The 22030-nt window shown below is 47.0% G+C and overlaps 1 protein-coding gene across 4 annotated transcripts in view; it reads left to right on the top strand.

Moving 5' to 3' along the window:
* ZNF185 (zinc finger protein 185 with LIM domain) overlaps positions 1-22030 on the top strand; it is a 94851-nt gene that overhangs the window by 4624 nt on the left and 68197 nt on the right. For all 4 annotated transcript variants that reach the window (XM_050965437.1, XM_050965435.1, XM_050965434.1 and 1 more), the window contains exon 2: positions 18064-18142. In XM_050965437.1, the coding sequence (XP_050821394.1) occupies positions 18118-18142 (25 nt within the window). In that variant the 5' untranslated portion in view covers positions 18064-18117. The remainder of the gene's footprint in view (positions 1-18063; positions 18143-22030) is intronic.

Raw genomic sequence — 22030 nt, 5'->3', positions numbered from 1 at the left:
GGAAAGACACCTGCTGTTTGGCTGAAGTGCAGAGTGTGGCAGGGAAACTTGTCCAGGAGGGGAGCAGAGCTGAGGTCAGCTAGGGGAAGTAGGTACTTCCGCAGCACTCTGTGAAAAGACATGCTCAAGGCATCCAGCCTAGGTCCCAGGGTGGAAATACTAACTAGGACAGCTCACTTCTGATGGACTCGCACTTTGTCCCTAAGCCTTGTGGTTAAGCTCAGGCTGAACCAAACTTTTAGAGCACCTAGTTTAAGTTCTAGGTGAGAGAGGCTGTTGTTCTCTTTTGTCTACACTAGAACTGGAAGGTATAAATTACAGCTCAAGGAGACAGAAGCACTAGCATCCTAAAAATAGAAATGTAGCCACAGCGGGAGGGGTTGGCCACCCTGAGTACCGACCTATGGGCTTAGGCTCCAGGCAGCTAGCCCTTCCTGCTACTTGCACGGCTGTAGTTTTCTGTTTTCAGTGTGGTAGCTCACTCAGAGCATGCATATGTCACCTCAGCTATGGGACCTGAGCGGTGACTGAGAAGCAAACTGGTCCACTACCCTTCCCAGAGCTAGTCCGGCCTTTACCTCTTTTCTGCCTCTCAGAGAGAATTACCATACTGAAATGGGCACCAGCCGGGCCATGTCAACAGCATCATAAAAGGCAGGTTTGTAGGAGAGAGGGGTATGAACCCCCATGCCACCCCAGATGCTGAGGCAATGCCATTCTGTGTTACATGGTCTCCAGGACAGAGCGCTAGCAGCAGCACCCTGATCACTAGAGTTGCTGTAGCACAGAAAAGGTTGCAGGCTCAGCTGGCAGCAGTTAATCACTTTCTATTGGGGGATTAGGACACTTGGGTGGTAATAGCTGGGTTAATGATATGATAGCTGTAATTGGAAGGATGTAAGGGGAAGACAGGAAGTTGTGGGAAGGGTACAATGTGGAAGGATTCTGCTACAATATCTTGTCTTGTTTGTGAGAGAGCTGAGAAATAAATGTATAAGTGGTGAAAGGGCAACAACCTGGTGTGTTTTTGACTGAGGCAGGGCAGTCCTTAGGATTTATGGGGCCCTAAGCAGTACTATTAAAGGTGCCTCTATGCCTGACTTGGGGCACAGCCACCACCCCCGCCTGCATACCCCCACATTGCTGACACACACTGAGCAGCAGCCTGGGCTCACAGCCCCGGGGGAGGAATGAGGCAGGAAAGAGGATACCAAGCCGGCCGGTGGAGATCCACAGTTCCTCACAGACCCTCATACCCTCTCCCTCATGCGCATTCAGGTCTGTGAATACGGCCCCTGCCTTCTGCCTAGTAAGGAGACTGCAGCGTGTGCTGGGTGTGGGGGAGCCGAACCGCTCTTACTGGCCTGGTCATAGGTGTGAACTCTGTGGGTGGGTGCTCTGGGGCTGGAGCACCCACAGGGAAAATTTTAATGGGTATGGAGCACCCACTGATGCCAAGCTCCCCCCTCTCTCGGAGGAGGAGTTGGGGTGGGGGTGGAGCAGGGGCAGGAAGAGGCGGGGCAGGGACTTGGGTGAAGTGGGGGTGGGGAGTGGAATGGAGGCGGGCAGGTCGAGCACCCCCTGGCAAGATGAGAAGTGGATGCCAATGATCCTGGTGGTGCCCCAAATTTTTGGGTGCCCAACCCCAGGGCCGCCTGGGGGGGGGGCAAGTGGGGCAATTTGCCCCAGGCCCAGCAGGGGTCCCCACGAGAATATAGCATTCTATAGTATTGCAACTTTTTTTTTATGGAAGAGGCCCCCGATATTGCTTTGCCCCAGGCCCCCTGAATCCTCTGTGCGGCCCTGCCCGACCCAGCTGTATATACTGCTTATGCTTAAGGACAGTCCTGAACTGAGGGACCATGGAAACAGACTAGGCAGTGCGGCACACTGGGTTGCTGAAGAAGCACCTGTAACATCCTCTTAAAGCCACCTTTGTGCAGGGTATTGAGTTGGCTCTGAGCAAAAATAATTAGCTGTGCTTTTCTGACAGAGACAAGTACTGCACTGTCCCGAAAGCTCTCTGGGGAGGCGTTGTCTTACCATGGCTGGTGCCAGTGCTGGAAAGGGCAGTTTCTCAGAACAATGGCTCAGATGTGTTTTAGCAGGTAGCAGGCTGCACAGTACTGAGTTGTGTGCTGGGCCTGTTCTTTAACTTCCTTTTAGTTCATCTTGGAAAGTGCTTGTGGGCCTGATATTTCTCTCCTTTCAGTGGGGTAAATCAAGAGTTACCATCATTGACGTTAATGAGATTACACCAATGCAAGGGCGACGACAATCAGGTTCTCAGTCACTGAACAAAAAGCACAGCTCACTGAAGGCCCCTCCATAGATATTTCACAGGAGTTATTTTGACCTGCTCAGTAAATCATAGGCACCCACCCTACGCACCCAACTCACTAGGGCACTGGACTGGGCTGCAAGAAGCCTGAGTTCAGTTCCCAGCTCTGCTACTGCTTTGCTGGGTGACTTCGGGCCAATCACTTCCTTCTCTATGCCTCAGTTTTTCCATCTGAAAAATAAGGAAAATAGGGACCTCCATTGTGAAGTGCTTTGAGATCTATGGACAAAAAGTGCTATATGAGAGCTAGGTATTGTTCTTTTATTCCACGGACTTCATTTTAAGTCCTGTTATGTGGCCGTGCTTTTGACCTTGCGTGGAGCTATTTCTCACTGGGGTTACAGCCAAATACTTTAATAACATGACCAGTTTGCTGAATCCTTTTGGTGGCAAACACAAAAGGATCTAAGCTGCAAAATTTGGATCAGGATTTCAAAACCATGTCTGGAAATGTTCAGCAGCTGCAGGCTTTTGCGTGAGGCTATTTGCAAAGTTTAGCTCTATCTACCCATGAGAGTTTGGCTTCAGATTTTGAGCTATACAGTCATTAAATTTCAGAGGTGTTTGTGTAACAATCCTTATGTTCAGCACTGCTCCCAAAGAGCTTGTCTTATAGTGTAACATGGACAAAGGCTAGGAAACAGTGCTATAACAGACAAGGAGATTTGCTGCATGCCTGTAGTAGTCACATGCTGAGTTATTATTGATTGTATTACTGTTGAATCTAGGAGCCCAGTCATGGACCAGGACCACATGGTGCTAGCTGCTGTACAGACAAAAAAAGACAATCCCTTCACCAAGGCCTAGATCCTTGAAGGTAATGAGAATGAGGCACCCAAATGGAATCAAGAGCTAACACTCTACGTAGAAGACAAGAGACAGCTAGAGGGGGGCAGACAGGGAATACAAAGAAACAAGGAAGCAAAGTGGTCAGCATGACAGTCAGTGGTCTCTGCATACCAGCAGCCTAAATGTTATCAAGGGTTTGGTTTTTTTGCAGGCAACCTGCTGTTGCTGCTGCTGTTGATTTTAATTGGGAGGTGCAAGGGCAGGGGTGTGGGAGTGGGAGAAGGGATTCTGAGGGTAGAGGGGAGGTAGGTGGTGAAGAGCGCAGGGGGTGGTGAGGCTGGCAGCAGAGTAGAGATCAAGAGGGGCAGGGAGGTAGATGGGGCAAATAATTCAGAATGCTCAGTTAAAACCAGTAGTTAGGCCAAGTGTAGGCACCCAACCTGGAAAATAGCCAGGGCACTGGGATTAATACCCCTTCGTGACAATTACTGGGGATCTGTAAAGAAAACGTGTGGTCACCTGGAGGAGGGAGGGGCTCTCTCTCCTCTGAAAGGCAATTTAACTAAGAATTCTATCCACATAAAGTGCATTGTGGTGAAAGGGATTATGGAAGAGCAAGTCATATGGTGAAATGTCGAGGAAGTAACAGGCCCAGGAGCAGGAACTTTGCTGAAGCAACAGGTAAGGGCATGCAGGGTTTCTTGGCAGGCTCTGCAGACTCTCTGTGCAGAGAACATGTTCTGGGCCATGTCAATTTGCATAGTTCCCTGAAGGATTCCATAGACACTCCCTCGGGGAGTTGGCCTCTCTCAGTATCTCCCATCCTGCTCTGCACTGCACTCAGCCTTTAGAGCTAGAAAATAGAGACCAGAAAGATCTGCTGCAAAGTTTTCAGAGGGTGGCAAGATCTGAAGGCTGCCCAGCCAAGAGGAATCCTTGTTATTCAGCCAAGACCTGAAAATGTGACGCCCTGTGTGCAGTGCATGAATGTCAGTGATCTCATGGGGAAATGCATCCTCCGTTACACAAGAGGCAGCATGCTGGTTTGTTTTCACACCCACCCTAAAGGTGGTCGCATTTCAGGGGTGCTACAGGTGGTACTACCAAGCCTGTGAAGTGCTATGAGATACAAAGTGCTATATAAAGCTGAAAACAATGTTATCAGTGTCAGGGGTTGGGTGAACTACGGTATAAATGGGATTCATTGCCATTTTTTTCTCCTGCCCTGAGGAATCACACTTGGGGCTGTGGTAGCTTTCTTACAGAGTTCTGTTTATTCTCCTGCTCCCCCAGAAATCACAAAACCCTTTCATCCAACCAGCAGGTAGTAGAAATAGCAAGATGACTGATCGACTGACTGGGACAGTTTACAGCTTGCTAATAGTTCTTCCTCTCCTGTACCCAATAAATATGGAGATCAGACTGAAGGGCTCTGAACTAAGTCCTTACAATCTCCTGGGCACATCTTAATGTAAGAGTTGGTTTTGGAGTTGGTTTTGGAGTTGGTACTTACCAGGCATTCCCCTCCCGTAGAGACCCACAAAGATACTTCAGAGAAGCTGCTTTATTGCTCTGACTCAGTGGTGGGCAAGCTGCAGCCCGCTTAGGTAATCCGCTGACGGGCTGCCAGACAATTTGTTTACATTTGCATGGCTGCCCGCAGCTGCCAGTGGCCACGGTTTGCTGTTCCCGGCCAATGGGAGCTGCAGGAAGTGATGACCAGCACGTCCCTGCTGCCCGCGCTGCTTCCCGCAGCTCCTATTGGCTGGGAACGGTGAAGTGCAGCCACTGGGAGCTGCGGGAGGCTGTGCAAATGTAAACGAACTGTCTGGCAGCCCGCCGTGATTACCCTGGTGACCTGCATGTGGCCCACGGGCTGCAGGTTGCCCATCCCTGCTCTGACCCATGTAATGTGGATGTCTTGTCGTCTTTTCTTTTTTCTATTTCCCATCACAGCAGCCACCTCCCATCACTGTCCTCTGGACTTGTCTTGAGGCCCAGCCTCTCCCCTGATGCCACTTCAGTCTGTAACATGATGCCAATAGACATCCCCTTCTCCACATAACAACCTAAGCAATAGTATTTTCCTCAGCCTCCCATGGTCCATCCTGGACAACCAGGTATTCAAGAGCAAGTCGCGGCTGATTGCTGTTATGACTGTTTATTCTCACCACATGATTCATGCTTATATTCTGCCCTGTGACTATTTTTTTAGCAAGAGGCTCATGAGAATTTAATAACTTTCTACATTAGCTAACAACATCATTGAATCTGTGGGACAGCACTGCTGGAAGTACCCACAATGCAGTCAATGTGTCCACAAAAGACATGCTGTTTTGGGTTCAGAATGGTTGCAGTTTTGCCCTGTGTCACCCTAACAGTGATTTACACAGCTGTAGTCACAGTGCCTTTTGGGTACCTAGCCCACATTTCCTGGTAGTGCCACCAGAAGCTGTAACTTCTGGGAGATTTCAAAAGCTCTTCTAGGCTACCTAGAGTGGCACAAGAGAATTATGGGAGAAGAGGTCACACTGCCATAATTCCCTGGAAGAACTCTTGTAAATTCTCCGGTGCTGGCACTATTTCTAGTCCGTGGCCCAAAAGGGAGGCCAGAGGACATGCCCTGCTCTTGCTCCTCACTTAGTCGGGAGGGTTTTGCTGTTGAAAAGTAGTTATGAAAGGTGACTGTGGAAGATATTTCAGAAGAGCCTATGGAGAGCCAGAGATTGTCAAACTGCTCCCAGCACTCACGATCAGCACGGCATCCATCCCCACTGCCTAGCAGACCAGATGAGCCTCACTGGTTGGATCACAACTTTTGTGTCCAGACCATGAGCTCAGAATCTGGGGGGCACAAACCATACACAAACCTGAGGGCAATATTGCAGCACCAGATGAGCATGGGATTTGCTGCACCAAACAAACAAACAGGGCCAGCGCTTCCATTTAGGCGACCTAGGCAGTCGCCTAGGGCACCAGGATTTGGGTGGGTGACAATTCAGCGGTGGGGGGTCCTTCTGCGCTCCAGGTCTTCGGCGGCAATTCTGCGGCGGGTCCTTCACTCACTCTGGGACCCGCCGCCAAAGTGCCCCGAAGCCCGGGAGCGAGGAAGGACCCCTGCCTAGGGCGCCAAAAACCCTGGCGCCGCTCCTGGGACGCCCCCATCTTGGATCCCCATGTCCGACTGCTCGGGGATCGCATGGTGCGGAGCCTGTGGCTGAAGCCGGAATGCTGGGAGCGCTGTGCGGGCAGCCCTGAGGCGCAGCCCCTGCTGCGGGGCTTCCTGGAGGGCGCCGCAGGGCAGCTGCCGCAGCTGCTGGTGATGCTGAGCCTGGTGGGGCAGCTGGCGCTCAGCACCGAGCTCTCTGCCAGCCCTGGCCGCGGCAAGGCACTGTTCTTCCTGCGCAGGGGGCCCGGGCCGCTGAGCGCCCCGTCTGGCCCCAGGGAGCTGCTCTACGGGGATCTGCCTGCCTCCTCCCTGGAGCACTTCGCCGCCCTGGTGGAGGAGGTAAGGGGGCCGCATGCAGGGAGCCCCAGCGCGGGGGCGGCTGGATGGGAGCCCAGGAGCAGCCCCTTCCCCTCCGCGGTTCTGGGTCCTGGCGGCTGGCAGGGACCTACCCCCGCGGCTGCCCCCTTTCTGGCCTGGCTCCCAGTCTCTAGCAGCCCAGGGAGCCAGCGAGATGCCCAGCCTGGCCATGCTAGTGCCCCAGGTCCCTGGGCGGGCCTGGCACCAGTAGGGAACCTCTCTGGTTCCCACCTTAGTTCAGAGGTCTGTGACCCATCCCCACCCTCGAGGCTCTCTTCCCTGCTAAGGGGTTGTGTGCAATGTTAAGGTAACATCAAGGAGAACAAGTTGCTAAGGGACAACAATGCAAAACTGGAACACACAACACAGTGTAACACCATGTATCTTGGTACATCAGCCCCACACATCCCTGTTCCCAGATACCATCCATTCCCAGAGAAAAGCTGCTCTACTTATCCACACTCACAGGCCACCCAGATACCCTTAACTCTGCCATCTGTAAGCCCCAGGCTAGCCCAGCAGGGAAGTGTTTACGAAATCAAAACATACCTGTAGACAGGGCCTGTTTAATGCCAGTGTTCCTATGGGATTAATCTGTGTTCATGGTTAGCTTGAATCTGGATTATTTCCGTTTAGGACTTTTCAGGAATCACAACTAATATGTCCTTTTTGTTTGTAATCTTAATATTGTGAACTAGAATATGTTACCAGTATTTTTCCCAATAGAGGTGTCACCTAAAGAATTTTTTTTAAATAAACATTTATTCTGAATGTGTTCAGTAGGAATTTAAGATGGGAAATCTGCGCAATGATAAGAGTATATGTGGAAGTAGGTGTAAATGTGGCAGTATTTTGGAGTTGGCATTGTTATATTAAGACATTGAACCTTCATCTCACAGTTGTAGGCTACCAACCAAGTTATTTTGATTTTGTGGGGTAGCATATTTGTTTATGTGGAGCAATATTACATCTCAATCTTTTTGATGGGTTCTGCAATTTGGTAAGTCATAACTGCACAGATTGCAGTGTTTGTGTGCTATGACTTTGTTTGTAAATGGTGACAGGTAGCATATGAGAGGACTTGTAAGCTCCAGCTGTTATGTAGAATTTTTTGGGGTGTAATGAATAGTTTTAGACTGATGTCACTGGGTCTCCTTTGGTCATGTGTCCTGAGCAGGATGCATGTGCTGATCTCTGCTATGCATATTTCTTTATGTAGCTTTTTGTTCAGGAAATGTAAGCATTGTTTCGTGGCATTCCACGGAGGGTAAAGTTAAGGGTCTGACTGTGGTGACAATAGCTGAGTAGGACTGGTTGGCTGGAGGAATGGGCAATGTGTGAGTGAGAGAGAGAAGAGGAGAGATGTAGGTGAATGGTTTTGTGCTGTGTTTCCTAGCGTTGTGCATTTGGGTTTTGCGTCACTGTCTCTCAGCCACCTGAACTGTTTTTACAAAGTGTCTTTTGTGTTTGAATTTCCTGGTTTTCTTGAAAATAGAGAAAGGCAGGCTCAAGGGGACTCAACCAAGGAGGTTCCTTCTCCTCCCCTGTGCAGTCGCTTTGCACCTGCTGTGTGTGCAGAGTAGGGTGAAGCTGGGCTGGCACCAAGGGGCTGCATGGCTCCCCTGAGTGAATTGCACCAGGGGCTCAGTACCAACCCCATAGATTCTTCTGGCACAGGGGATGTTTCAGGGCAGATCGAGGGCAGAAAGAGACAGGCCTGCACTCTAGGGATCCCCTGGTACAGTAATGCCTATAGGGACTATTGCAGTGGGAGGTAGGGAGGGCAAGGTAGGGCTGTCCGCAGGCTGCTCTGACCTGCTACTGTGGCCTCTCTGTCCCCTGCCTGCCCCAGCATCATGTCAGGGAGGTGCAAATCCTCCCCTTTCAGTCCCTGCACTGACTCAGGAACCCAACCTGCTATAGAAAATCCATACTCAGGTTGATCATTCATGACGCTTCTCTGATGTGAACAAATTGCACTATTGGGCTGAATCAGCCACTCACACTGGGGACAGGAGCAGGCCCTTCCACCCAGGGTGAGGCAGGCCATGCCGATGAGCCCAAAGCTCTGTGGTGATGCCTCTTATGGGAACGCCTCTGCTTGTGTCACATGTGCTGCTCTTTGGCAGAGAGACTGAGCTGGGCCTGAGGGCAGTGCAGGCAGGGCCAGTGCAACCATTTAGGCAAGGCACTGGGATTTGGGGGGCGCCATTTTCTTCAGCAGCGACCGCGGCGGCCGGATCTTCATCCACCCCAGTCGCCGCCGGCATTTAGGCAGAGGGAGCTGGGGCAGGGGAGCATGGGGAGGGCCACCTGCAGCAAATAAGGCGGGGGGCGGCACACAGGGGAACTCCCCACTCCAGCTCATCCCTGCCCCGCCTCCTCCCCAAATATGCCGTAGCTGCTTCATTTCTCCCGCCTCCCAGGCTTTCGGCACCTAAGCTGATTGGCGCCGCAAGCCTGGGAGGCTGGAGAAGTGAAGCAGCCACGGCGTGCTCAGGGTGCTCGTGCTTGTGTGCGGAGCAGGGGTGAGCTGGGGCTGGGAGGGTGCCTCAGGGCGGAGGGTAGGGAGCTGCCGTGGGGGGGTGGCGCTCAGGGCCGGGGAGCGCAAAGTGGAAATTTCGCCTAGGGCGCGAAACATCCTTGCACCTGTCCTGCAAACAAATAATGATCCCTCTTATCCAGAGCTGAGGGTGTTCGGCTCCGGGGTTTTGGTTGAGTCCAAACAAAATACCTCAGCATTGATTTGTTTTTCCCTTCCCTTCCTTGCTGAGTTCAGAAGTCTGAGCTTCCACTGCAGTAACTGACAATGTGCCTAAGGTGGGGCAGGGAGGAGAGCCATTCTAGCTGGTCTCAGAGGGCAAGTCTACACCATTGCCTAAGTTGATCTAACTTACGTCACTCGGGAGTGTGAAAAAGTCATCCCTCTCCCCCGAGTGACACAAGTTTTGCGCAGTTCACACCAGTGCTATATTGGCAGGAAATGCTCAACCAGTAACATAGCTTCCACTTCTTGCCGAGGTGGAGTAATTATGTTGACAGGAGAGCGCTCGCCTATTGGCATAATGCATCTTCACCGGCTGTGCTACAGTGGTACAGCTGTGCTGATGTAGTGCTCTGCTATGTAGACTTGCCCAGAGCTTCAGCCTCTGTGGCTACATTCAGTCCCAGCTTGAGTACACAAATTTGCACAAGTTCTTATGGAGCTAGCATGCTAACAATAGTCATGTGGCCATTGTGGCATGGGCGGGGGCTGGGATTGTTGCTCAAGTCAAGCCTGCCTGCCCACTCTCTCAAGTCCAAGCTCAGGTGGCCAGCCTGAGCCTCTGCCCATGAGGTACCATTCACATTACTAGTTCTAGTCTGCTTGCTCAAGGTGAGCTAGCACCAATCTGGCTGCTGCACTGAGACTCACCTCTCTCAATTGCAGTGTCAATAGACTCTAGGCTTGTCTACACTAGAAAGGGTAAGCTGGTCTAGCTAATGAAGGCACAGCTTATCCTGGCAAAAGAGTGCTGTTACTAGTGTAGGTTATATCACTTTCCAAATGAAATAAACCATGCTGGCCAAAGCTCTCTTACCAGCTATACTGCCAGAAGCTAGTGTAACTGCATCTACACTAGGGCTTTTGCTAATGTAAAAATGTTATAACAAAATCTCACTTCTAGTCAACAGTACTAGCCCAGCAAATGGTTCTGGGCCAAAGCTGGAATTTTCTGAAGTGAATTAGTGACTCCAATGGGTCAACACTGAGTGTTTTCGATAACTCCATCCTAAATCCTGAACTCAGATCTCTGAAGAAATTTTGAACTATGATTTGTGCTCTTCATTTGTTGAAAGCTCCAGGCTCAATAGCTACTAGTGATGGAGAAAATGCTTGCCAAGCATTTTCTTTTAAAATCTAATTGTCTCTTCATTGAAGTCCAGATGCATTACGTTTTGTATTAATGGAAGGGGATCTCAAGCTGATTTGATTTGGAAGTTTTTGATAATTACCTGTAAAGAGATAGGAGGGAGGCGAGTGGGCACGAGGGAAGCGAGAGGGAGGCGGTATTATCAGGTGAGCCTCTAAAGCTTTTTTCCTGATAAGAAGTTTGCTGTTTGTTACTCTGTCCGTCTTTCAGTTTGCCTTGGAGTGTCTCATGTATCTCTGTTTATGCTTGTTTCTCTAATGCAACTGTCAATATTGCCATCTCAAACTGCCAGGCTATCTGCTGAGAATCAGTGTCAAGCAGGAAGGAGAAGTTTCCAGTTCAGTTCCAGCAACTGCTTGGTCCATTTTGTTATCGTTCCACCATGGATGGTCTGGAGCTGTGTCTTTCTCTATTGTGCCAATTGCCATAGCAGTTGAAGTGTTAAATACAAGAAGTACAATTTCTGTCCAGTTATGGATCTCTGGCTCTGCCCCTCTCTTGGTTAGGACATTTCTCTGATCATGTTGGGGGATGAGATCTAAGCAAAGGATAAAAGTTGGCCACTTTTTAGCCTCCATTAATAAGGAAGGTGAGTTTTGTGTTGTGCTCTAAATTAATCAAGCGAGGGACTCGTTTCTCCTGAAAAAAAAGCCTATTATCCTTGTGAACCTACTGCAGAAAACTGGCTAATGTGGCCGCTTCATTCTGGACTCTAACATTCACAGTGTTCCCACAGAGTATCTAATTCTCGGTGTGGTACAGAAGAAAAGGCAGACCTGAGGTGGCCATGCCCTAGCCCAGTGATTCTCAGCCAGGGCTACACATACCCCTGGGGCTATGCAGAGGTCTTCCAGGGGGTACATCAACTCATCTAGATATTTGTCTAGTTTTACAACAAGCTGCATAAAAAGCACTAATGAAGTCAGTACAAACTAAAATTTCATGTAGACAATAACTTGTTTATACTGCTTTGTATACTATACACTGAAATGTAAGTACACTATTTATATTCTAGTTAAGTTATGTTATAATTGTATGCTAAAAATGAGAAAGTAATAATGTGTTGTGACACTTTTGCACCTTTCTGTCTGATTTTGTAAGCAAGTAGTTTTTAAGCGAGGTGAAACGTGGGGGTATGCAAGACAAATCAAACTCCTAAAAGGGGTTGTCATAGTATCTTTCCCCAATCTGAACCTTAGAGTCCAAAAGTTGAGGTACCAGCATGAATTTCTCTAAGCTTAATTACCTGCTTAGATCTGATAAGCTGCCACCAATCAGGAATTCCAGGGCCTGATACACTCTGGTCCCCCCAAAACCTTCCCTGGGGACCCCCAAGACCCAGACCCCCTGGATCTTAACACAAGGAAAGTAAACCCCTTTCCTCACAGTTCCCTATCCCAGACTTTCCCTCCCTTCTCTTCCCCTCCAGGTGGTCCCTCCCTGGGCTCCTGGAGAGATAGACAGATTCACACTCTCTGTGAATCTAGAACAAAGGGATTCCACTCTTCTCCCCTCCCTTCCCCTTCCCTGTTAAGTACAGACTCAATTCCCTGGAGCCTCAACAAGGGGAAAAAATCAGACAGGTCTTAAAAGCAAAACTTTTAATAAAAAGAGAGAAAAAAAGTAAAAGTTATCTCTGCAATTTAGATGGTAAAAGTTACAGGGTCTGTCAGCTTATAGACACTAGTAAGAAGCCTCCCCCCAGCAAAAATACAATTCAAAATACTTCCAGCAAACTACACATTTGCAAATACAGAAAACAATCAAAAGACTATAACCGCCTTTCTTACTAAATACTCACTATTCTGAATATATAAGAGACTGTAGCAGGGAGATTGGCAAGAAACCTGGTTGCACGTCTAGTCCCTTCCAGGACCCAGAGAGAACAAAGCCAAACCCAAAAAACACAAACAAAGGCTTCCCTCCACCGAGATTTGAAAGTATCTTGTCTCCTGTGATTGGTCCCCTGGTCAGGTGTTTGGTTCCCTGTTTGTTAACCCTTTACAGGTAAAAGAGACATTAACCCTTAACTATCTGTTTATGACAGAGGTACAGTAGTCTGGAAAGATTGAAAGCCACTGCCCTAGCCTATAGAGGCTTCTGGAGATGATTCAGGTTAAAGTCAATCTTACTGTAGATCTGAAATTGGGTAGAAACCCAGAGTAGCTCTCAGAGTGCTGGTGTGATATGTTCTCTCTGCAGTGTCCCACTTAAGAGACGAGCTACCCCACGTTTGACAATGCAATGGTAAGCTTCAGGTGTCAAGAGAATCTGCTTTCCAAGGCCCCTGTTCAACCAGGTGTTTAAACACATGGCTAGCTTTCAGCACACATGTAGACTCACTGAAGTCTACAGGACTACTGAGTTAGGGCGCAATTGTTAAAGAGCTGCAGAGCATACACCTTGATCTCCAAATAGCAGCCATAAGTGCTACTCAGCTCCAGTTGTGCAAGGCAGCAGAACTCTTCCTCTCAGATATAGAGCTTGCCATTATGATCCCTGTCTTTGTCATCTCACATTGTACTCTATCCAGGAGTGACTTGTGGAGGCCAATATGGAGATATACACCTATATCTCATAGAAGTGGAAGGGACCTCAGAAGGTCATTGAGTCCAGCCCCCTGCCTTCACTAGTAGGACCAAGTACTGATTTTTGCCTTAGATCCCTCAGTGACCCACTCAAGGATTGAACTCACAACCCTGGGTTTAACAGGTCAATGCTCAAACCACTGAGCTAGACCTCCCCCTAGTTGGAGTGCTAACATCTGGAAAGGCTGTGTAACTTGTGTGTCTGAGGCGCTGCATGGATCCTATTGTGCTCTGGCACTGGAAGAAGACTCATTTATACTTAACAACCCCAAGCATGCCTTGGCATAGCCTTCCCAGGATAGAAATTCCACACTAAAAAGTAGTCAACTTGTCACCCACCACAAAGCCAGGAGTTTTGGTAGCTGAGAATTATCTTGGGAGGCTCTTCCTATGTGGATTGCAGTAGTCAATTAAACACTGTCTGCCCACGTCTGCCTCAGACTAGGAGTGTGGTTTGGTACTAGACCCTGTTTGTGTTTACTGTCCCATTTCTTGCAGTGCATTCTCCTGCAATAGGTTATTTGCTTTAGAAAAAATCTCATCGTCTCCAACACATCATTAGGAAATCTGCTTGGAATTCTGCACTTGGGCAGCCCCTGAAACTGTGGTGTGGCCCTTTACTGAGGCTCTAGAGACAGCTCTCTCAGACACTGGCCTGCCACTGACTCTGAACCACCACACTCAGCATGCTTGTACTTTACTAGGCCATAGCGTGCCTGTCAAGGAAGGGCAGGGCTGGCTGCTACTGTGTGAGTCACGGTTGGAAAAATAATGTGTGGGAACCACTGCCAGTCCTGCAGAGCCAGCACTAATGAGCCATCAACATGCCCAGACACTTGTCTGCAAAGCCAGAAATATCTGTGGTGATATTTGTGATGCGCTCTCCCACGCTGATGTGAATGGAAAGATAGAGAAGCCTGAGGGATCAGGTTGTAGGGTTGGCCAATGTGTAGTTTCAGGCATCAGAACTGTGTATTTATTCACACGTCCTTTGTTGTCCATTGGCACTTCCTTTAATTTTGGGGTGTATTGTTAAAGGCAGATAAAGTTGGGTAAGTAAGAGGCTAATAGTAAGAGGCTAATATCAATAGTACTGGCTAGATGATGCACCAACTATATCTAGGGAGAAGTCCCAAGCAAAATTCTTGGGCTGAGATTCTCATCACTGCTCTTGCCTCATTACCTGCCATATAAAAGACTCTCTCTGTACAAGCACTGTGGAAGACAACTGTAAGCTGCCCTCTGAGGCTGCCTTCATGAGCCTTTGGATAGCGTGTGTGGAACTGTGGTGATGGGAGGGACGCGCTGGAGGTGAGGGAACAGCTGGGAGATTTCAGGTAGCACTGCAGTCTAGGAAGGGTGCCCCTAGAACAGTTCAGGATTAGGAGAGGACAAAGGTAGCTTAAAGCCATCACAGCTTTAACAACCTAGGCTGTGAGTTCTATGCTGCACAAGCCAAGAATCTCATCTTGCTGCATCTTTTTATGAATCCTATTTGCATGATTCTAAAACTGATTTATATTCCATGGAAAACTCTGCTCCTCTATACTAAATGCCTGATTTGTCCTCTCATTTATCCTAGCTTATGTGTGTATCAACACTCCAGATTTTCAAAAACACTTCACTGAAGTACTTCTGTTTTAAGGCTATCACTAGAGCTGGCTATCACTAGAGCTGGCCAGAAATTGCTTCCCGTGAATAATTTTGTATCAGGACAAAAACTCAGAAACATGATTTTTTTGCAGGGAGGGACTTCCAGGAAAATTCTGTTTCCGGAGAACCAAAACAAAATTTTTCAGCCTGCTTGCTCCTAGGCTGCCTGGATTCCCAGCAAGCTACTTCTTTGCGGAGCAGGAAACCAAGTAGCTGAGTAGCCGAGCATCCTGGGAATCTGACCAGTCTGGGGAACTTGACAGCTCACAGGCAGTGTCAGCCTAGGTACCTGCTTGTCTGCTTTCCATTGAAGCTGTTGATGGAATTGTTGCATGTTGATTCTGTCAAGTCAGGCAGAACATTTTCGACTAGCTGTAGCCATCAGGCTCGCGATGACGACGCTGCTTCTAACTCAACATGGATCAAGGGCAGCATCTGACCGTTGGGTAGAACTGGGTGCAAAACAGTTTCCCTCAAATATTCAAGAGTTCACAATTTGTTCTCATCTTATCGAGATGAAAAGTCAAAATCTCAAAAAAAAATTGCAATGCAAAACACCGAGAAATGTTTTGGTTTGAGTCTATGGAAGCACTTTATTTTGAAAATTTCGAAATGTTTCATTTCAATTTTGACTTTTTTTCTTTTTTCCTCAAATCCTGACTCTGACTCAAGAACAGTTTTGATTTTGACAAGTTAGCCTCTTTCAATGAAAAACAATTAATCCAAAAAATTCCCAACTAGCCCTATGTTTGGGCTAGTTCCTTGCCACCATTTTCCCCTTTGTCCCTGTTCCTGGGTTGTTTTATACCACACAGTTACTGCAGGAATAGGAAATAACTTGTTAACTAGAAGGGAGGAAGAAATTCATCAGAGCATATCGAAGATTAGAATTGAAATACTTTATGGTCATCCATAATAGGATTATTGTCCTTGTTCTGTCTTTGTCCCCTTGTGAGTCTGAGCGGAAAGGCCTCAAGAAGGACAGTCTGGGAAGGGTGTGGGCAGGAGAAGGCTGTCTACATGCAGTGGGAGTTAAACTAGCATTCTAGAAGGGAAAGGTTGAGCAGGTGAATGGAGCTTGAGAGCAGGAGTTGTCCTCAATTCATTGCACTTTGGTTGTGTTCCAGAATTCAGTGCAAACTAGGAGGGAAGTTGCATCTGCAAAGAGCAGAGGTGGTTATTCAGCTTCCCATGTGCCAAGCAAAAGGTGAGGACTTCACCAAGCAGCGATGCCGTGAGATCAGTACTAGGTATTTTTTAATGGGAGCGTGGTTTCCATGCAATATTTCAGAAACAAGCCACCCACAGGTAATAATAACTTAACTTTATATTCATGCAGCATCTTGAAGATTCCCAGGCACTTACAGACTGTACACACAGGGAGCATGGCTGCTTCTAGGGAGGAATACACAGCTGTTGGAAGCAGTGGCACAGGATAATCCTTTAGGACAAGAAGTAAAAAATTCTGCTCTCTTGTAATGTTTTCAGAGAGGATTTAGACAGACAGCATAAAATTAGCCAAATTGGAATCTGGCCAGGACACTCACATTAACCCTAGTCTGGGATGCCCCAAATGCATGAGATGTCCAATGACCATTCATGGCCAGAACTTTGGTGTTGTGTTTCATAGGAAAGGTGACACCTCCAGTAGCAAAATACTTCCTAGCTTCCCAGTTGGTGCATTGGTTCAAACTGACTCAGATGCCTTGGAGAACATTGCTGCAGAGGATTACACTCAAAGGAGATCATGCAAATCATCATCATGCAAATCCCAAAGGGATGTAGCATCCTTGCATTCTGAGTGCCATGCAGATCGATTTCTAGCTCGGTCCTTCAAGTGGTCTGGCTGGCTATTCAGATTATGTCCATCACTAGTAATCTTATTGCACCCCTGAAATTTGTGATTACCACAGGATCTCTGGTCCCGTGGTAATGGTCTTTCATTGTAATTATATGTCCATACCAGGAGTCAGCAATCTTTCAGATGTGGTGTGCTGAGTCTTCGTTTATTCACTTTAATGTGAGGTTTCACATGCCAATAATACGTGTTAACCTTTCTGGAAGGTCTCTTTCTATAAGTCTGATATATAACTAAACTATTGTTGTATGTAAAGTAAATAAGGTTTCAGAATGTTTAAGAAGCTTCATTTAAAATTAAATTAAAATGCAGAGCCCCCTGGACTGGTGGCCAGGACCTGGGTAGTGTGAGTGCCACTGAAAATCAGCTTGCGTGCCGCCTTTGGCACCTGTGCCATAGGTTGCCTACCCCTGGTCCATACCAAGAAAGCCATGGAACCCAAACCAGTGTTGATGGAAATGGTTACTGGGTCTGGCTACAAACATTCTCGTTGCTGATCTTGTCCCTTAATATAGAGCAGAGAACAAAGACGGTGAGAATCACAAATGTCAGTGTGCCACTCTTCAGCAGCCGTGTTTCACTGCTGGATAAGGTTCTATAGATCCACAGCTTTGTAACTGTCATGATGTTCTCACAGAAGCTGCTGAAAGGCCCCTTATATGACAGCACCTGCTGCTATGCAAGAAGGAGAAGAAGAAAGTCCTTGCATACCAGACCGTAGAGAATATAGCTCTTTGGATGAAAGAGGCTCATAATTGTCAGTCATTAAGTCATTTATGCACTTGTAAAAGAGACAACAATGTGTGTGGGTATCTATAGGCTAAGGTTACTACAGCTTGCTACCTGCTTGTGAGATCATTAGGCAGGGAACAGGAATTGTCAGTTCTGCCTGGAAAAGTGATGCTGCTTTGAAAAGAATGTCAGTGTTATAGCAACATCAATATGTGTCTTGTTGTCTGTCTTGTCTGAGTAGTTTGAGGCATATGACCCTGGGGTGCCTCTTCCTCTGCTGAGCTTGGATAGGCATGTCTGCCATGACTAGACTATGGAGTTAGTGGACTTGAGCATGAATCCAAGTGAGTTTTACCCATCTTGAATCTGCCTCAGAGCAGGGGGATGGATTAGATGACCTCTCAAGGTCCTTTCCAAACCAACATTGCTGTGATCCCTTAATTCTGAACAACTTTTCACATGGATCCATGAGAACAGTGATGGGAGAGACTCCAGTTGGCCAAGAGGATGAAATAAAATAGAGGGGCAAATAGACCTTCCCCGTCTCCTTTCTGCCAGTGTGATATTACTGTGGTATGTAATTCACATACTCAGATCCTGTCTGGAAACCATTTTTAACTGTAGCAATAATTTGGGTTTCTCACGCTTTTTCATTTTTTCAGGTGGACCCGTTGCCTTGAACTGGGAACTGAAGTAGGAGAAAATTTGAGAGAACCATGATGTCTCTTGGTGTCAGCAGAGGTAATTTATCTTGCCCCTACCTAAGCTGCTTTGCAGTGCTCTCCTTCCTTAAGATCATGCTATTTGCTATTTGTTATATCAACTCTAACATCTGTGATTTCCCCTATTCCAATGTATGATGTCTGAAATTCATTGGTCCTACTCTTTACTCTTACTCAACAGATTGTCATGTATTTACTTGCTACAGAATTCTGTATGTTTGATATTTCACTGGGGTAGAATTGTAATGCCTACAAAGATAGAGAAATGTGGAAAACTAGTAACCTCCAATGAATTTCAGGATGGACAAAACAATAATGTAAGCAACCCTGTACTGTCATGGCTGGAACCAAAGGAGTGTATATTGGGGCAACATATATCCCACAAGTCAACAACAGATTCCACCCCTGCTACAGAACCTGAGGCTTCATATTAAAAGTAATCATAGAAGATCAGGGTTGGAAGAGATCTCAGGAGGTCACCTAGTCCAACCTCCTACTTAAAGCAGGACCAACCCCAACTAAATCATCCAAACCAGGGCTTGGTCAAGCCAGGCCTAAGGATGGGGTTTCCACCAGGGTAATACATGTGACGTTCCCCTCTGGTGCTATCTGGATTGGTGATCTGCTAGGCTTCTCCAATCCTTGACTATTGGAGCCAGCCTTATCCTGCTCTGCTGTGAGAGCTCCCCACTTGTGGGCTGATCATGCACAGCCTCTGGCATGTAAGCTGCTCCCAGCTATTTGCAAGAGAATGACACTAGCCAATATCTCCGGTCCCAGAAGCAACCCTAGGAAACTACATCTTGCAGTGTCCAGTTATGTCCGCTGGAGACTGCAAGCTTATATGAGTTTGTTAATTTAAAAAAGAAATTGATATGTACCAGGCTTGTTCTCTGATATGCTTCAAACCAAATGCACTGCTTCAGGTAAAATAAACAAACAGATTTATTAGGTATAAAGATAGATATTAAGTGATTATAAGTCAAAGTATAACAAGTCAGATTTGGTCAAATAAAAGCAAAACGCATTCTAAGCTGATCTTAACACTTTCAATGTCCTTAAAAACTTGGATGCTTCTTCCCACAGGCTGTCTGGTTACTTTTCAGTCAGGCTCTGCCCTTTAGTCAGCATTTCTGTTGCTTGGTGGGGATGGTGTCTGTAGATGTAGGTGGAAGAGAGAGAGAGAGGGCATGGCAAAATGTCTCTCCCTTTTATCATGTCCTTTCTTTTCTCTTGGCTCCCCCCCCCCCCACATAAACTTCTGAGTCAGGTGAACATTGCTGCCAAACTGCCCAAAGGAAGGGGGTGACTCCCTCAAGGGTCTAACAGATTCTTTTGTTACTGCCTAAGCCAGTGTCCATTGTTCCTGTGAGGCTGGGCAGGGTTTGTCCCATCCATGCCCTGATGAGGTGTGAAGTGCCTCTCTATTCTTGGAGAGTTTTTGCCTGGGCTTGCTTTAAGCCATGAGGATACATTTCAGCCTCATAATGATATACATGTAATTATAACCTATAACTTTACTGTAACAATTACTATAATATCACTATAACAACCATGCTCAGTGTATTATGAGCCTTCTGAAGACACCCAACATGACAATCTTTGCATTGGATACCAAACACTCATTTTATAAAGATGAACATGGGGGTGCAGGGTGGTCCCCCTAGGTACAGTCACACCTCTCCCCTTTGTTTACTGGAAGAGGGTTAGCCACTGATTATCTCGAAGGCAGTTTGTTGTTATAGTTCTCTTGGCATTCAGTCATTAAGGCCATGAGGCAGTGTGCCTCAGTTTCCCCCTTCACACACAGCAAACCAGTTTTTTTTATGATTTCTCTGCTGTCGTAAGCTTTAAACCTGTTTATAGGTATTAATTGAAAAGTAGCATTATCATAAGGTTTAACATCCATGTCAAAATTCTTATCCCCAAACCTTAACATTAATACCAAAATTGTTATCATTGATGAGTGTTCACAAGTATCTTTATGATATCATGCCCTCTGTTCAGTTAGTGTAGTTTGAGGTTAGTTTGTTCAGTACCCATGGTGTCCTTTGTAATCAGTCACTGGCTTCTCTTTCCCTCCAGTGTTTCCCCTTTGTGTTGGCTCTTAATTTAATTATGATCCTGGCATTTTGATATCTCAGGGTCTGGCAAAATAAGGGTCCAGGGGGATCCTGTACATTGGCTGGCCTTCCTATGAGACAGGCTGGGAGGAATGATGGCTTGGAGTCTTACAGAGACACGTGATCATGTTACCCGAACTGGAATCCATCTTTAACCTGCTGCTTTTCCATTCAGGAGGAGGAGTGGGAACCCAGAGAGAGAAAAAGGATTCCTGCTTTGTGCATTTTCCTGAATCTTCAAGCAGCCTGAAACTAATAGTTTGGATATCTTGTTCATTTCAATGAAGCAATTGATGTCACTTTTAATAGTAATAGTAGCTCCCAAAGTGCTTTACAAAGGAGTCAGAATCATTATACCCATTGCACAGATGGGGAAACTGAGGCACATGGAGGTGAAGTGACTTGCCCAAGGTCATTCATCCAATGGCAGAGCTGAGAACAGAACCCTGGTCTTAGCCCCAGCCACTGCTCTAGACACTAGGCCTCCACTTTTAACTTTTAAGCATTACTCTTTAAAAGTGAAAGTGTTCCTCTCTGACAGTAACTTGTTTACACACACAAGTTAACTAGACTGGTATACCTAAAGTGGTATAACTCCCGAGTTTGGATGCAGTTATGCCATTATGAAGATGCTTATACTGGTATAGCTATTCCCATTAGTTTCAGGCTGCCTGCAGATTCAGGAAAATGCACAAGGCAGGAATCCTTTGCTGGTTTCCAACTGGAAAAGTTGGAGGCTTTTTGGCAGCAAGCTTTCCTCACACCTTCTCATTTTTCAAAAATTTCTCCTGGGAAAACTGTTTGTATGCAAGGGGGAGTCTATTTTGAATGGGGATTTTTCCCATGAAAATTCCCATTTTCCATCCAGCTGTTCTCAGCCCCTTGCAGATAGTATTCAGCAATCTGCAAGATCAATCCATGTTTTGATATTCCTCTCCCTTCCCCGCCCCATACGGCTCCTCCACACCCTAGCTTTCCTCAGCGCCTTCCACTTTCTGTAGCCCCTCCCTAGGCTTCTTTGGTCCTCTCAAACACCACTCTGTCCAACCCTCACTCTCTCTCATCTCCCTGAACTGCTTTCTCTCACCTGATCTCTACCCTGCTGATGATGCAGCATGTCCTAATTTCTAACCTATGGCATTTTCACATGTCCTGCTTCAATGTTTTAATTAACATTAACACCACTTATTCCAGTGAATTATGTAATTAAGGCTCCTAATAGGTGAGAGGACAGAGCCAATGGAAGATAAATAGATTTTTGACAGAGTAGCACTGAAGGAAAAGGCATTATAGGGACAGGAGGCTAATACTTGTGCCACAATCAAAATAAAAGCCCCATTGTGCCAGGTGTGGTATGCATATTCTGGAAGACATGGATTGATCACTTGCATTTGAAATAGCAATTGGGAATGGAAGGGTAGAAATGAGCAAGGCAAGGGCCTCTTTAGTCTGCTAATTTGAGGCTGTCATTAGACAAGGTTTGCAGGAGGGAATCCTATGTTCTTTCAATCTGCCCATCCTCCCATTGAGCAAGTCCTAAACTTGTCTCACCACCAGGTAGCAGAAATGGCAAACCATGCATGACAACCAGAAATGTGGTTTTTCCAACCTAACACTTGCATTAGCTTCGGCCACTCTAAGTAGATTCAGGGAGAGGGAATGTGAAGGCAAACATACTGCCTTTTAGATAAGCGAGCAGACAGTCACCTGAATGTCTTTGGTTCTCTGTGGTAGAAAACAACTCATTCATGCTAGGTACTCCCTTTAAAGGAGCACAAGCAAAC

This window comes from Gopherus flavomarginatus, chromosome 8 (genome assembly GCF_025201925.1).
Source record: "Gopherus flavomarginatus isolate rGopFla2 chromosome 8, rGopFla2.mat.asm, whole genome shotgun sequence".
Lineage (NCBI taxonomy): Eukaryota > Metazoa > Chordata > Testudines > Testudinidae > Gopherus > Gopherus flavomarginatus.
The sequence above is the reverse complement of the archived record's forward strand: the minus strand, read 5'-3'. Positions and strand labels throughout refer to the sequence as shown.